The sequence below is a fragment of the Ranitomeya variabilis genome, chromosome 6 (assembly GCF_051348905.1).
Source record: "Ranitomeya variabilis isolate aRanVar5 chromosome 6, aRanVar5.hap1, whole genome shotgun sequence".
NCBI lineage: Eukaryota > Metazoa > Chordata > Amphibia > Anura > Dendrobatidae > Ranitomeya > Ranitomeya variabilis.
This window is the reverse complement of record NC_135237.1, coordinates 515,645,112-515,661,378: the sequence shown is the minus strand read 5'-3', so window position 1 is coordinate 515,661,378 and position 16,267 is coordinate 515,645,112. Positions and strand designations below refer to the sequence as shown.

The window sequence follows — 16,267 nt, the reverse complement described above, 5'->3', positions numbered from 1 at the left end:
CAAAACTCGCCAGATTGTGCCTGATGGCAAAAACCTGATGTGTGAAAGTAGCTGAACTGTCCATATATCTATCTACAGCTATCTATCTCATTCCATCTATCTGTCTATCTGTGTGTAATGAGTGTGGGTTGGACAAATGTAAAAGAGGAGGTTGGACAAGACATGACATCACAAATCATTTTTTTTTTTTTTGTTCAATAATACATCTTTATTTATCTTTCAAAAACATTCAAAACCGCATCAAAAACGCGCAAAAAACGCACCTGCGTTTTCTGCCAAGAGCTGTGGATTTAGTGCAGAAAAATCCGCATGCAAATCTGCAACATGTGCACATAGCCTAAATGTGATCTTGCTGACTGGTATAAATGAATTATCAGAACAAAGAACTGACTTGTGATTTTTAATCCTTGCAAAAGGACCAGGGGACATTCACTACTTGTGGAAGAAAGGGGATTTAGACCTCTAACCACGAAAAATGCTCTAAGACAGCCAGACTGTGGCATGTCTTACCACGGCATGCATCGCCGCTTACAAGGCTGGATCCTTGGCTGATGCCCAGTTGTATTGTGTGAAGGATATAGGTTGAACTTAGTCTGTGATCCGTATTGTGGCCTGGATCTTGGAGTGATCGCCACATTGCAGCCATCTTGTATTCACATTTTTGCATCGATTCAGTGAGAAATGATCTACCACGTTATTAGACAGTGTAAAGTACGAGCATGCTCACTAAACCAGTTTGCTAGCCGGCACCTCTTTGAAAGCGAAGCTTCTTGGATGAGGTCACGCAGATGTTGTGCACATTTCCCCCCCCCCCCCCCCCCCCCCCAGCTAAAGACTAACGGGAAGTGTTTCCTGTCTCATGTTTCCTGGTTCCTCCTGTGGGAAAGATGCTCGGCCACATCCACACACGACTGCTACCCACGCTCTGCTCCCTGTGTGACTGTACACCTAGAGGATGTCTGTGATTATTCTGACCCATGTAAGACTTAATGGAGTATTCACAAGATGTGCCACACATGCATTAGGAGACCCTGGGGTATTTCTGACACTGGGCGTGGAGAGCATGGTGGGCTGTGCAGGGGCTGCGGAAACTGTACCACTGAGTGTTGTGCGCAAGTTGTATTCTAATTAATAGGATCAAGGTGTGGTACTTTCTGGATGTTGAGCAATGCTACCCCCATCAGGAGTTAAACAGAGGGACGCTTTCAAGTACACTAAAAAGAACTATACATGACTAAAGACATGGGGTTAAAATATTTACCGTATAAGCCGAGACCCCTAATTTTGACACACAAAACTTGAAAATCTTAATGACTCGAGTATAAGCCTAGGGTGGAAAATCCAGCAGCTACCGGTAAATTTCAAAAATAAAAATAGATACTAATAAAAGTAAAATTGAGATATCAGTAGGTTGAATATCCATATTGAATCAGGAGCGCCATATAATGCTCCATATAGTTCATAATGGGCCCCATAAGATACTCCATACAAAATATGCCCCATATAATGCTCCATAAAGTTTGATGGGCCCCATAAGATGCTCCATATTAAAATATGCCCCGTATATGCTGCACAAAGGTTAATAATGGCCCCATAAGATGCTCCATAGAGACATTTGCCCCATATAATGCTGCATAAAAGTAGATTATGGCCCCATAAAATGCAGTTTATGCTGATATTAACTGTACAGTATATCTGCTGCTGCAATAAAAAAAAAAGACATTCTCGTCGCTGCCCGCTGCTCCTCAGCGTCCTCCGCAGTGACTGTTCAGGCAGAGGGCGGCGTGCACACTAACACGTCTTCGCACTCTCTGACCTGAACATCACAGACAGAGGACGCGGAACATGGCGCCCGACGGTGGAACAAGGAGAGGTGAATATCGCACAATGCCCCGTTATACTCACCTGCTCCCGGCGCGGTCCCTGCACGTCCCTGGTTCTCCGGCACCGGCAGCTTCTTCCTGTGTTGAGCGGTCACCGTTACCGCTCATTACGGTAATTAATATGCGGTTCCACCCCTATGGGAGTGGATTCACGTCCATATTCATTACTGTAATGAGCGGTACCATGTGACCGCTCAACACTGGAAGAAGCGGTCAGCGCCCGGAGAGCCAGGGACATGCAGGGACCACGCCGGAAGCAGATGAGTAGTATTACACAGCTGCCGCTCCCCCTCCCCTGCCGACCCCTGGGAATGACTCGAGTATAAGCAGAGAGGGGCAGTTTCAGCCTTAAAAAAAAAAATGGGCTGAAATTCTCGGCTTATACTAAAGTATATATGGTATTTATTTTTATACATGGTCTTCCTTTTCAGGACATTTTGAATATGCACTTAGTTGTGCACATTAAGCACTGCCCTTACTAAAAAAAAAAAAAAAAAAGCACTTGGCTTATTTTGCCACCTGGGTCTCACATGAACCTCTGGCTGTCCAGATGTAGGTGTTGGTTCATCGGCCAAATGACAGATATACCGTATATACTCGAGTATAAGCCGACCCGAGTATAAGCCGACCCCCCTAATTTTGCCACAAAAAACTGGGAAAACTTATTGACTCGAGTATAAGCCTAGGGTGGAAAATGCAGCAGGTACCGGTGAATTTCAAAATTAAAAATAGATGCTCCATAACGTTCATTATGGCCCCATAGATGCTCCACATAAAGCTGTGCCATATATAATGCTCTGCACCGTTGCCCCATAGCTGTGCCATATATATAATGCTCTGCACCGTTGCCCCATAGCTGTGCCATATATATAATGCTCTGCACCGTTGCCCCATAGCTGTGCCATATATATAATGCTCTGCACCGTTGCCCCATAGCTGTGCCATATATATAATGCTCTGCACCGTTGCCCCATAGCTGTGCCATATATATAATGCTCTGCACCGTTGCCCCATAGCTGTGCCATATATATAATGCTCTGCACCGTTGCCCCATAGCTGTGCCATATATATAATGCTCTGCACCGTTGCCCCATAGCTGTGCCATATATATAATGCTCTGCACCGTTGCCCCATAGCTGTGCCATATATATAATGCTCTGCACCGTTGCCCCATAGCTGTGCCATATATATAATGCTCTGCACCGTTGCCCCATAGCTGTGCCATATATATAATGCTCTGCACCGTTGCCCCATAGCTGTGCCATATATATAATGCTCTGCACCGTTGCCCCATAGCTGTGCCATATATATAATGCTCTGCACCGTTGCCCCATAGCTGTGCCATATATATAATGCTCTGCACCGTTGCCCCATAGCTGTGCCATATATATAATGCTCTGCACCGTTGCCCCATAGCTGTGCCATATATATAATGCTCTGCACCGTTGCCCCATAGCTGTGCCATATATATAATGCTCTGCACCGTTGCCCCATAGCTGTGCCATATATATAATGCTCTGCACCGTTGCCCCATAGCTGTGCCATATATATAATGCTCTGCACCGTTGCCCCATAGCTGTGCCATATATATAATGCTCTGCACCGTTGCCCCATAGCTGTGCCATATATATAATGCTCTGCACCGTTGCCCCATAGCTGTGCCATATATATAATGCTCTGCACCGTTGCCCCATAGCTGTGCCATATATATAATGCTCTGCACCGTTGCCCCATAGCTGTGCCATATATATAATGCTCTGCACCGTTGCCCCATAGCTGTGCCATATATATAATGCTCTGCACCGTTGCCCCATAGCTGTGCCATATATATAATGCTCTGCACCGTTGCCCCATAGCTGTGCCATATATATAATGCTCTGCACCGTTGCCCCATAGCTGTGCCATATATATAATGCTCTGCACCGTTGCCCCATAGCTGTGCCATATATATAATGCTCTGCACCGTTGCCCCATAGCTGTGCCATATAAATCTGTGCCATATAGTGCTCTGCACCGTTGCCCCATAGCTGTGCTTTATATATAGTGCTCTGCACCGTTGCCCCATAGCTGGGTCATTCCATATCAAGTGATCCAAATATGAATATTTTTTTTACCTGACGTCTTTAGATTTTGTTTATTTTTTGTTTTTATGAAGTACAACTTTAGTTAATTACAAATTAAAAGTTTAGAATTTTTTCCTTCATCAGTTAATTTTTTACAGATTTTTAAAGTTTTAAAAAAGCGCAGATTTTGGCCTGGTATGGCTTTACATTTTTTATCATATCTCGGGCTAGAATTAAGATATAGAGGTGGGAGAGGCAGCATTTTTCTCAGAACGGTACCGGCTTTCATTTGATATGTCACAAGACTATGTTTCTTTATATTTTGTTTTGGTGAAATCAAATTAAACATTTTGATGCGCAATTCTGAAAAAAAGTGTGTTTTAAAATTTTGAAAACATGCATGTGTGTTACTTGTGTCCTTGTTTATATTTGTACAGGGATTCAATTTGGGACCTATCACATTTGTATTTTTTTTTTTTAAGCCTTGAATCATCTGATTTTATGTCTGTGTGAGTTTCTTCCCTTTTTCTTTTCAAATTACAACTTATTGCATTCAACATTTATATGTAACAATAAAGAAACGCAAAAAACAAATACCATAGTGCCAGAATAAATACATCTTAATCATCATAACACAACTTGCTCAGCATTTTCAACCTGAATGCATTGAACAAGTCAAAAGATAAAACGTGATTACATCCTCAAGTGTGGTTTTCTAAATACAGTCTGATCCTAATTATATGTTAAAAACAAGATTAAAAGAACCAATATTTCTACCACCTATTTATACATGGAACATTTTTTTTTCTACTATATCACTAAACATGTCATTTCTGAAGTGTTTAAGAAGAATAGTCTAGTAGTTAAATCCTCCTCGTACTATGAAATATGAACTAATCAAACAATTAGTAGTAGTTTTTACACTGGCCTGTTATCATCAACGTGTCCCTTCTAGTGGGTGAAATGTCATCTTGCCCATAAGCGCTCACTAGCAATGGCCGTTTCCTTCTGTGTCAGAGTATGTGCGGCTGTCATGGTGCTCGGCTCCACCTGAGTTATATCTGATTTTTGTAACTTTTACAATGTCTGGTTTTCTTGGATACACAAAGGACGGCGCTGGACCAGAAGGTGCAGAAAAGTCACTTCTACGTCTTCATTTTCACAATCTTTGGAGAGTCCAGTAGCCGTCAGCGCCGATCATATTCACAGGTCACATAGCCAGTTGTGTCATCCATGGCCGATCTTGTGCCGCCTTCTACCACATCATGGACGTCACTGTCTTTATTTCCACTACATGGAATGACAGTCCGGTATTGCCGAGTCCCTGTGATGGGTTCTGCTTCCTGTAACCGATGTTATAACAAACTCTCCTCCTCCTCTTTGTAGTTCTGGTTTGTACAATACATGAACTGGATGTTAAGAATATGTTTCTCCCTCCATTTGAGGAGTTACCTCTCCTGGGTGATAAGATTTGGTGTGAATACGGCCTGTGGAGGCCCGAGCTGCCGGCCTGTCATCTGCTCTGCAGTCACCGTCTACCCCTGGTCATCCTCAGCCCTAACAAGGCTTCTCCTCTGTCCTCTCCTGCTTCTAATACTCTGTAACATAATAAATAATACCGTAATATCTAGCAATCATGGATTATTTGGTAAATCTAGACCCCACACTGTTAGACCACAGGCTGAACAGATCTGAGATCAAGATTTTTGAACTGACACTGTAATAATTTTATTTTTTAAAATATGATCCCACCACGATCCCAGCTTGTATTTTGGTGCAGAAGTGGCTAGGAGCATAGCAGGCACATGTGCAGTTTTTGAAATTTTTAAATTAAACGTTTTTTTCGGAAATGCGTTTTAAAGTTTTGCGCTTGCGTTCGCATAGGTAAAATATTATTAAAGATACTCTTGTGACATATCTGGTGAAAACCTGTACAGTTCTGAGTAGAATGGTGTTTACTTTGTTTCTCTATCTCTTTTCTAGCCCGAGTTATGGGGAGAAATGTAAAGGCAGGCAACACCGAAATTCGCAGTTTTTCCGAACTTTGAAAATCAATAAAAAATAAAAAATATCTAGAATTTTTTTTTCTCCACATTTTGCATTCTCTGACACACTATTACCAAATAACAAAATCTCAAAAGAATTAAAAATAGTGGTAAAAATCATTGGTTCACTTGACATGGAATGACCCAGCTGTGCCATATATATAATGCTCTGCACCGTTGCCCCATAGCTGTGCCATATATATAATGCTCTGCACCGTTGCCCCATAGCTGTGCCATATATATAATGCTCTGCACGGTTGCCCCATAGCTGTGCCATATATATAATGCTCTGCACCGTTGCCCCATAGCTGTGCCATATATATAATGCTCTGCACCGTTGCCCCATAGATACTCCACATAAATCTGTGCTTTATATATAGTGCTCTGCACCGTTGCCCCATAGATGCTCCACATAAAGCTGTGCTTTATATATAGTGCTCTGCACCGTTGCCCCATAGCTGTGCCATATATATAATGCTCTGCACCGTTGCCCCATAGCTGTGCCATATATATAATGCTCTGCACCGTTGCCCCATAGCTGTGCCATATATATAATGCTCTGCACCGTTGCCCCATAGATACTCCACATAAAGCTGTGCCTTATATATAGTGCTCTGCACCGTTGCCCCATAGATACTCCACATAAAGCTGTGCCATTGCTGCTGCTGCTGCTGCTGCAATAAAAAAAAAAAAAAAAAAAAACACATACTCGCCTCTCTTGCTTGCAGCTCCTCAGCGTCCCGGCGTCTCTCTGCACTGACTGATCAGGCAGAGGGCGGCGCGCACACTATATGCGTCATCGCGCCCTCTGACCTGCACAGTCAGTGCGGAGAGAGAGACGCCGGGAAGACAGAGCGGCGCCCGGCGTGTGGAACGCGGACAGGTGAATATGACATACTTACCTGCTCCCGGCGTCCCGCTCCTTCCCCCGGACAGCTGGTCTCCGGGTGCCGCAGCCTCTTCCTCTATCAGCGGTCACCGGCACCGCTTCATTAGAGAAATGAATAGGCGGCTCCGCCCCTATGGGAGGTGGAGTCCATATTCATTTCTCTAATGAGCGGTCCCACGTGACCGCTCAGGGGAAGAGCTGCGGCACCCGGAGACCGTGGGACGGGCAGGGGGAGCGACGGGAACGCCGGAACTAGGTGAGTATATGACCGTCCTCACCCGCCGACCCCACCACCGATCATGACTCGAGTATAAGCCGAGAGGGGCACTTTCAGCCCAAAAATTTGGGCTGAAAATCTCGGCTTATACTCGAGTATATACGGTAGTCAGAGAGAGAATGCCATTCAGTGACTGCTGGTTTTGTAGCTTATTCTGACTTTAGACCACATTTGATGATGGTCAATTTTTTTTAATTTTCTGCTTAAAATGGGTGCTGTCTTGGGTTTGCGAGGCCAGTGGACAACCCTGAAGCCCATTACATAGGTCGGCCATAGCCATCTAATTCTGAGATCTGTCCACCTGCCAAAATCATGTACATAGGCCAACAAATATCTACCCTTCAAGAGTTATTCCTAACATTTCAAAGCTATCAGCTATCCTTTCAATAGATAAGTTGTGGACCACTTGGACTCCCACCGATGCGGCGAGCCGGGCTCTGAAATGCCCCATCAGAAATGATCGGTGGCGCACAGGCAGCCCTTCATTTCGATGGGGCCTTTCAGTGCTTCATTCTCAGAATCCATATGGGTTGGAAGGATGGGTGAGGACTTAAAATGTAAGTAATAAACCTTGAAGGTACGCGTAGACCTTTGGCTGAACTCTGGTTTGGCTGTCTGCTCTTCTTCCTCACCCCGTCACCTTTGTACATACACCCTCTGCTCAGCACGTGTATACGCGGAGATCTCTTGTGGGTACAATCCAAAATGGCCCAGCGACATTGCCCTTTGGGGGAGAACTTGGACACTCTCATACATATTAGATGGACAGTTTTCCTTTGTGGGAATAAACCTGAAGCTGGGTCTCCTGAGCGTGCAGACTGAATTTCCGTGTTCAGCAGCTCGTGGCCGTGTACCATGTAATAAAAGGCTTTGGGCTGCCCTGAAATTGCAGGTTTGAAGCCGTCTGCTCCTCAGGGAGTACAAAGTCCTTCCTGGCGGGTGCGCGGCTCAGTGAGGGTATGTGTCACTGGGTGTGTCGGGCGACGCGCCAGTATTCCCGTTACCACAATACGGACAACTCCTAAAGAAATCCTGACAAGTCTCCCTCCTAGCAACGCGGCAGCAGTGTCCAGCCTGATGGTCCTGCCATGCCTTCTTCTAGGATTTCCAGAGTCAGCTGTTCGCTCCCATAATCTGCCCACTTATACATTCTTAAAGGGCCAGCAGCCCTGCTGCACTCAGGCTGGAGAGCGGACGAGTGTAGGGCTCTTCGGTGAGATTACCACCAGGAAACCCCGAATATTCCCAGCCCTGTGGTCACTCTGATCTGCCATCTTAGTCTGAGACCTCCAGGACAGTAGTTTCCGCACATGTATGATAGAAGTATTGGAGCTTTACATGACGCATGTCCAGGACTAGATTCAGCTTTCTCTGGCTATCGGGTTTTTTTTGTTTTGTTTTTTAATTTCTCTGCCTCCATTTATGCAACCAAAAGTACAGTATGTTCCTAATGTGACCGGGTGCACGTTGGCTCAGTACAGAATTTAGCAGGATTTTCTAGGAAGGTGAAACGGGAACTAATGGTAACAAGCGCTCACGGCGGCGTCATCGCTTACCGGACCCTTGTGCAACATTCCAGCCTGCGTCACATGACATTTTTAGGGGGGGTTCGGATACATTCCATATCACTTTCTAGATTTAAAAATAAATGAAGAGAAAATTCTTGCTGTTTCCATACTTGCCACTAAGGTGGGGGGGTAAAGTCCTATTCTATAGAATCATGTTTTGGCACAAAAAAGCAGCAAAACCTGATACCTGCGGGTTTTTTTCAGTGGTTTTGCACCACTCATTAATATCAGTGGGTGAAAAACATGATCCATTGTGTAAAAAAACCATGTAAACCACAAAATCCTAATGACAAAAAGCCATTGGTGCGCATTAGATTTGACTGCTCAGACATTGCTGGTACTGTGAAACACAGCTGAAAATTTGCATCAAAAAGTGCTGCAAAAACGCCCAGTGTGAACCTAGCCTAATACTATACTCGTACTTCCTTATTGTTCCAGAAGACTTTTCATCAGTCTCATTATCACTACAGGCAGGATTCCAATACATATCTATATACAGGAGATTAACGAGGAGCCGCCATTCCCAGTAAGTGATGTCACAGCTCACTTCCTCTCCCTTCCTTCGCAGTGACTTTTGCCTTGGCAGAGCATGCTCAGAAAGCTCTCCTGTCATCAGTCTGCCTCTGCTTACTGTAGGCATATTGGGCTTAAGCAGTCAAAATAATTAAAGGGGTTGTCCAGTCTTAAGTCTGGAGTCACTTTTGTGAGTGCAGACTTGTGAATCCTCTCATCACATGCGCACTGTCAGGATTCTCCGGGTGGACATGTGACGCAAGTATGCAGCTTGCACGCTCCTGACCACGTTCCAACCAGACTATCAGGCCTCGCTCAATACGCTTGCGTTGTGAAGCCGTGCCCATCTAGGCAGCTTGTGACCGCATGTCTGCCAATGACACTTGTGGCCACTGCTGCCGACACCAATCGGTCCTCTACACACTGCGTGACGGGAGTGTGCAAAGTCTGCAGTCTTGTAGCTTGTGACTGGACAACCCCTTTAACATACAAATTGTATTTAAATCGGTATTTTCCGGTAACACATTCCCTTTAATACTAATCGACATGATGCTATAGTGCATTTATGAAAGACTCTTGCCTAAACCCTTGTTCCAGCGCTTGCCCACTGGCAATGTTGGTATGGGCTCTCTGGTGCGACTCCTCTGAAGCCACTTTCTTGCTGAACATCGGGTGCAGTGAGCTGCGGCCATAGACGGCGTTTGTGCACTGCTAGACTCCTCCAGTGTCGGTGCGCAGAGGATTGGGGGAACACTCACTGTGAGAGCTAGCACGGTCAATCAAGCCCAGGGGTAGGGTGCGTAACGGGGTGCCAAGCTGTTGGTCACACCAAGGGTGCATTAAAGCGCCCCCATTTGCATATGGACTAAATAAGATTTTTTTTTTCTGAAGCTTCTCCACTAAAATGTGTGTTGCTGGTATGAGTTGTATAAAGGCCATGTCTGCCCTTACAGTTTGGGGATGGCTGACTCCCTATACAGTGGTTGTTTCCCAGCAGTATATTGCTAGTAAGCAATACAGCAGAAACCCTCGGAATAAAGCTGATTTTTTTTTTTTCCAAAGAGGCAGTTTGCATATATGATTTTTAAAGGACGTTGCTGTATTGAAGAGCAACCAGTCATACATGTTGGGTGTTGGAGGAGGGTTATTCCCGCTGCATTCGGACCCCCATTAATCATATAGCGGGAGTGCACAACTTGCGTTCCCCATCCATCTGATCCTAGACATACTTGTCTATTGGCTTGTGACATGTGTATTCCTTGCCAGGGCAAGGATAGATGGTTCACTATGTGCCCCTCTCTGGATCCCCCCAAATTAGTAGAATACGTAACCCATGATCTCCGTGCAGCGGTCCAAAAAGGAATAGATAAGGTGGTCATAAATGACCGAGGTGCTCTTCAGTGTGACTTATAGGAGTAAGGAAACTTTTACAACTCGCATTAAAGGGGTTGTCCAGTTTTGGCAGAAAAATCTGCAGTCTCTTTAAGTGACCGCAGACTTGTGAATCCTCAGAGCGCGCACTGTCATGATTCTCCAGTGCCAGCGGTGAGACTGGGCGGTAATGTCAATGCAAGAGTGTAATATGCGTACTGCCTGCCACATTCAGACTAGACATGCGTGAACTGAGCAAGCCACGCTTGTATAGAGTGAGGCCACGAATGTCTAGTCTTAATGTGTCTGGGAGTATGCATATTACATATTTGCAGTCACATGAGAATTCGGGCACTGCGCGCTCTGAGGACTCACAAGTCTGCAGTCATATAGAGCAGCTGCAGATTTCTGCCAAACCTCGACAACCCCATAAAGTACATTAGGAGCATGGGCTCTTCCTTTCTAGAAGGCAAACGGGCAAAAAAGATTCATTATTGGTGGGAGTCCTGGAACTGGGACTTGCATTCATCTGAAATTTGTGACATTTCACTACATATATTATAAATGGCCTCCGATCTTAATATGGCTATAGATTTTATTGTGGGCCTTTGGAATTTCTTCAGTCAGGCAACGTGGCCCTTGGACCTGAGAATCAACACCTCTGTCCTAAGTGTTGTCACATCCTACTGATGTAATATGAATGACACCAGAGCCAGGACCTAACGGCCATGGAGCACGGCTCCGGTAAGGGGGAAAGAAAATGTACTTGCGCCTCCTAGTGGTGGATCATATTTACGCGGAGAGCCAGTCTACGTAGCACGCAAAAGCTTGCTTTATAAGTTGCAAGAAATAAAGTTTTTATTAAACTAATTTTACATAATTTTTCTTTTTTTTTTTTTTTTTTTTTATCAGGGGTTAATAAATAAGTAGAAATGGTCTATGTTCTGTCCTTTGCACACACTGGCTTTAAGACTGGAGCCTGTTCTATTAATTGCTGAGCTGTTGGTTTTGATTTTTTTTTCCTCCATTTCTCTTTCAGAATCTTCTGGACAAGTTCTTGGTTCCCAACGCATCACAAGCCGAAAGCAAAGTTTTCTACTTGAAAATGAAGGGCGACTATTACCGTTACCTGGCTGAAGTAGCTTGCGGAGCTGACAAGCAAAGTAATGACTGCGCATTTATGTTGTGTATGAATTGTATAATGGCGGAGCGTCACCAGTCGCTGCCTTTCTCCTGTAAAGCTTGCAATTACCAGGGGCAGCCGCACCGCATCGTTCCTGTCCATGGTTACAGTAGCAGTATACTGCTGGATGCACGTGGCCACATGTATACAAGGCTAATGCTCCCAGCACCAGTGACTCCTGACAGCTTGCACTCTGCGCACTGCGAGAATCCACCTGTCTGCAGTAACTACTTGTTCGCACAGACCGGGCCCCCCTATAAAGGGACTCTGTCCGCACAGAATGACCACACTAAGTCTTGTCGCTTCACAGCGGGGCCAGTACTTTCTATACCCTCTCCCACCTTGTTTTCTCTCAATCTCCTCCTTTAATGGACAGCTCTGGTTTCATGGGGCCAGAGGAAGGTGGAAATAGATGGAAACCAAGCAGGTGGGACGGTGTATGTAATGATTGTGTAGTGTATGTAGGATGCCATCAAACGGAGGCTGGACAGACATCTGTCTGAGATGGTGTAGTGACTCCTGCATTGAGCGGGGGGTTGGACGCGACAACCCCGGAGGTCCCTTCTAATTCTACCATTCTATGGTTCTAAATGGCCCCACCATGAAGCACCGAGCACCTGCTGTGATCAGTCATTCTGTGCAGACAGTCCTTTTAAGTTTGGGACTCTTTTTGTGTAAGTTTGATGCTTTTTCCAGTGATTTGCAACAAGGCGCCAACTGCTTGAGTGAGTGCAGGTATAATGGAGAGTCCTCCACTGTGACTGGATTTATGACTAATGTAGCAAAGTTTCCATTAAGTGGAAAGCACAAGCTGAGGGCAGCAAAAACCTGGTGGCAGATTGCCTCCAGGCTGTGTGCAACACGTTCAGGATTTGTTCGCGTTTTTTCGCTATAAAACCGCGAAAAAAATTATATTAAGCATCCTATTAGAATGCGATCTGCAATTTTTGTGCACACGTCACGTTTTTTTCCGCAGCGGAATCGCAAAAAACGCAGCATGTTCATTCCTTGTGCGGAATTGCGGGGATTCTGCACACAAAGGAATGCATTGATCCGCTTACATTCCGCATGTGGCTATGCCCACCATGCGGGAAGTAAGCAGATCATGTGGGGTTGGTACCCAGGGTGGAGAGGAGACTCTCATCCAGGCCCTGGGAACCATATAAAAAAAAAAATAAAATAAAATAAAAGCGATATTCTCACCTTCCGGCGGCCCCCGCAGCGTTCCCGCTCCTCGCGATGCTTCCGTTCCCAGTGATGCTTTGCGGCAATGACCTGTGAGGACGAGCTGTCTCGCGAGATGCTACGTTATCTAAGGTCATTGCCGCTAGGCATTATTGGGAACGGGAGCATCGCGAGGAGCGGGAAGACTGCCTGGGACGCCGGAAGGTGAGAATATCACAATTTATTTATTTTTAACATATCTTTTTACTATTGAAGCTGCATAGGCAGCATGAATAGTAAAAAGTTGGTCACACTTGTCAAACACTGTTTGACAAGTGTGACCAACCTGTCAATCAGTTTTCCAAGCGATGCTACAGATTGCTTGTGAAACGCTAGTGTTTAACGGGAGAACGCATGCCAATTCCGCATGCGTTTTACCCACTGCAGTGTTGCGGAGTTGCCGCGGAAATTTCCACGGTAATTCCGGACGTGTGCAAATAGTCTTAGGGACTATCCATTTTGGCTCCTAGTGGGGTCCCGATTTTAAAGGGGTGCCTATATGCTCTAATAGGGCATTTGTCTTCAGATGAGCACTCATACTCGGGTCAGCTTTCACATACCCTGCACAGCTCGGCGCCTGCTGCCGTTCTTTTGCACTTTAGATTTGGGTATGGAATAGGCACATTGCGAACCGGCCACATTGGACATGCAGTATGATCTGCGGACAGCATTTTATAGAGGAGAGGCTGAGCATAAGGTTCAGTATAATGTGTTTTATTCACAGAGATCCCTGGTATTAGTATGCCTGGGAGTCCAGGGAGCTGTCCTTCTTTCTCAGTGCTTGACAGCTCAGTGGGACCTCCCACTGGACTCACGCTTATAAATACATTTTATTCATTAAAGCCCTGATAAGTTTTACTGAAACTTTTCCAACAAATGTATATATCACTCTGACCATCTCCTCCTGGTGTAGAGCATCCTGCCGGCAGATCAGATATCATTTCCAACATGTCTGGTTAAAGGGAACCTAACTGCACACACCATTGTATACAGCCCTGACGCTCCATGGGATTATTACTCGGAGAGTCTTTGAGAAGGACTCCCCAGGATAAAGTAGCTGGTAACGTTGGGGTCTCCAGCTTCTGGGGCTCCTGTTGCTGCACAGGTTACATGACGTCTGTGCCCCTTGGCTGGATGTATGTACATGGGTGGGCACCACCTTCGTCCATGTATACAGATCTACCTCTGTATCGCCGCTCTTCTCCTGGCACTTCAGGGATGTCCGTCTCCATTTCCTTCCTTTTCATTTAGTCAAATTTAAAGCGCTTGAGTTTTTACAATGTCACTTTATAGGGTTAAAAAAATATATATGGTAATTTATAATTTTTTTTCTGACAATAGTTTGTGAACATTTGTGTCTGAGTTACACAGTGGGCGCCTACGCTGCTGTGCGGGACCCTGCACCCTGGGGGTCGGTCGTTTTATCACCGATAATTAGGGTTTTCTCATGACGAGCTCGGTCCATACGTCTGGTCACGTCTGAGCGGCGGCTCCACAGACAGAAGTCTCCCCGGTGCCCTGCACGCGCTTTCGGTCTTAATGACAGGATGTCGCCCGTTCATACACATGCCGCATCCATCTTGCACAATGAGGCTCGCAGGAAGCTCATTTTCCTATCCATTTCCTCTTCCAGTCCTTCTCATGTATTGTCCACATATGTATGTTTTAGCTTTACTAGCCAGTGTTTGTGGCGTTAGAAAACCGCTATAACCACAAGCTTTAACCCCTTAGCTACTGCCAGTACGTGTTTTTCTGGTGGTCAGCAGTAGGGCTTTATTCTACAGTGCCTGTGTTGGGGCAGTGTAAGATACGTCGTATACAGGTGTCCTGCGCCACCTTGGAGTGGGTGCGCGCTCCGGCATCGGGGCCAACAGGAGATGAGGAAACTCAAAACTCCATTTAACCCCTTGATTGCTGCTTTTTGAGAGATGACCTGATCATATGGGGAGTTGATCAGGTCAATGAGGGACCAGTGTTAAAGTTTTATTCTTAAGTTTAGACATTATCCCAAATTCCTGTGATGGGGGATAACTTCCCAGTTGCTGAGGATCTAACCACTGGTACTCCTCGATCTAGAGAACAGACTCTGAAGACCCTCGTGTGACTGGCACAGTGGTCAGTCATGGGCACTGCAGCTCCATTACTTGGTGAGACAGACGGAGATATCCGAACGCTGCACTCGGCTGGTCCACAAGAAGGAATAGAGGTTCTCATGGTCGACCAGTTTCATTCACATGGGGCTCTTCAAAGCCTTGGTTCTCTGGATCAGTGGGGTCCCAGTGGTTTCACCCCCAGAAAAAAAGGAACTTATTCACTTTCCTATAGGTAGGGGATAACTTTTTAAACTTGAAGACCCCTTTTAAAGAGGTTGTGCGCAAACCACTTAGCCTGTTGTAATGGCACTAATATCCTATATCACAGCGGCCCCTGGCTTAACCCTTTGTGGTATAATAGGTCAGTATATTGTAGGGCTGCAGCTCAGAAACTCGCCAGAGTAGATACAGATAAGGCAAATCATTCTCCCTTTTTAAAGTCTGCTTAGGGGGCCGGGGTCCACGGAGGTGGAAGGGGTCGTGTCCAGAATGTAACCCGCTGTCCTCCTCTTCCAGCGATCGTGGAGCAGTCCCAGCAGGCGTATCAAGATGCCTTTGACATCAGCAAAATGGAGATGCAGCCCACACATCCCATCAGACTCGGCCTGGCTCTGAACTTCTCCGTCTTCTTCTATGAGATCCTAAACTCCCCAGAAAAAGCCTGTTCTCTGGCAAAAACGGTGAGAAAAGTGAGAAGCGTTGCCTTCCGCTGGGCATTTATGACTGAGCACTGACATTACTCCTCTCTTTCCAGGCTTTCGATGAAGCTATTGCTGAGCTCGATACTCTGAGTGAAGAATCATACAAAGATAGCACATTAATAATGCAGTTACTGCGAGACAACTTGACAGTAAGTTATTAGTTTGTGTGTGTAATATGCCATAACTGAGGATTTGACATTGCTGTCATGTTCCTATGTGCGGATGCCGACTGCTGACTCTTCCCTGCTTGTCCTTCATTCCACTATCCTTGTCTGTAGACAACCCTGGACCCAGCCAGGACACGACGGCAGACATGCGGCACCCGCATGACAACCCCCACGTAGCCAGTTTTGGGAGTTTCCACATTATTTTAGTAGTAGAGGCACGACCTAGGGGAATGAAGCTGGGCATAGGAGTGGACTTTTTCTTGCCCACACAAGAATGCTGCTAATGGTTA

At 45.7% G+C, this 16,267-nt stretch overlaps 1 protein-coding gene across 3 annotated transcripts in view; it reads left to right on the top strand.

The window, feature by feature from the left end:
* The window catches only part of YWHAZ (tyrosine 3-monooxygenase/tryptophan 5-monooxygenase activation protein zeta), a 36,154-nt gene that overhangs the window by 17,792 nt on the left and 2,095 nt on the right, over nt 1-16,267 (top strand). For all 3 annotated transcript variants that reach the window (XM_077270974.1, XM_077270977.1, XM_077270975.1), the window contains exons 3-5: nt 11,649-11,772; nt 15,626-15,789; nt 15,864-15,959. In XM_077270974.1, the coding sequence (XP_077127089.1) occupies nt 11,649-11,772; nt 15,626-15,789; nt 15,864-15,959 (384 nt within the window). The remainder of the gene's footprint in view (nt 1-11,648; nt 11,773-15,625; nt 15,790-15,863; nt 15,960-16,267) is intronic.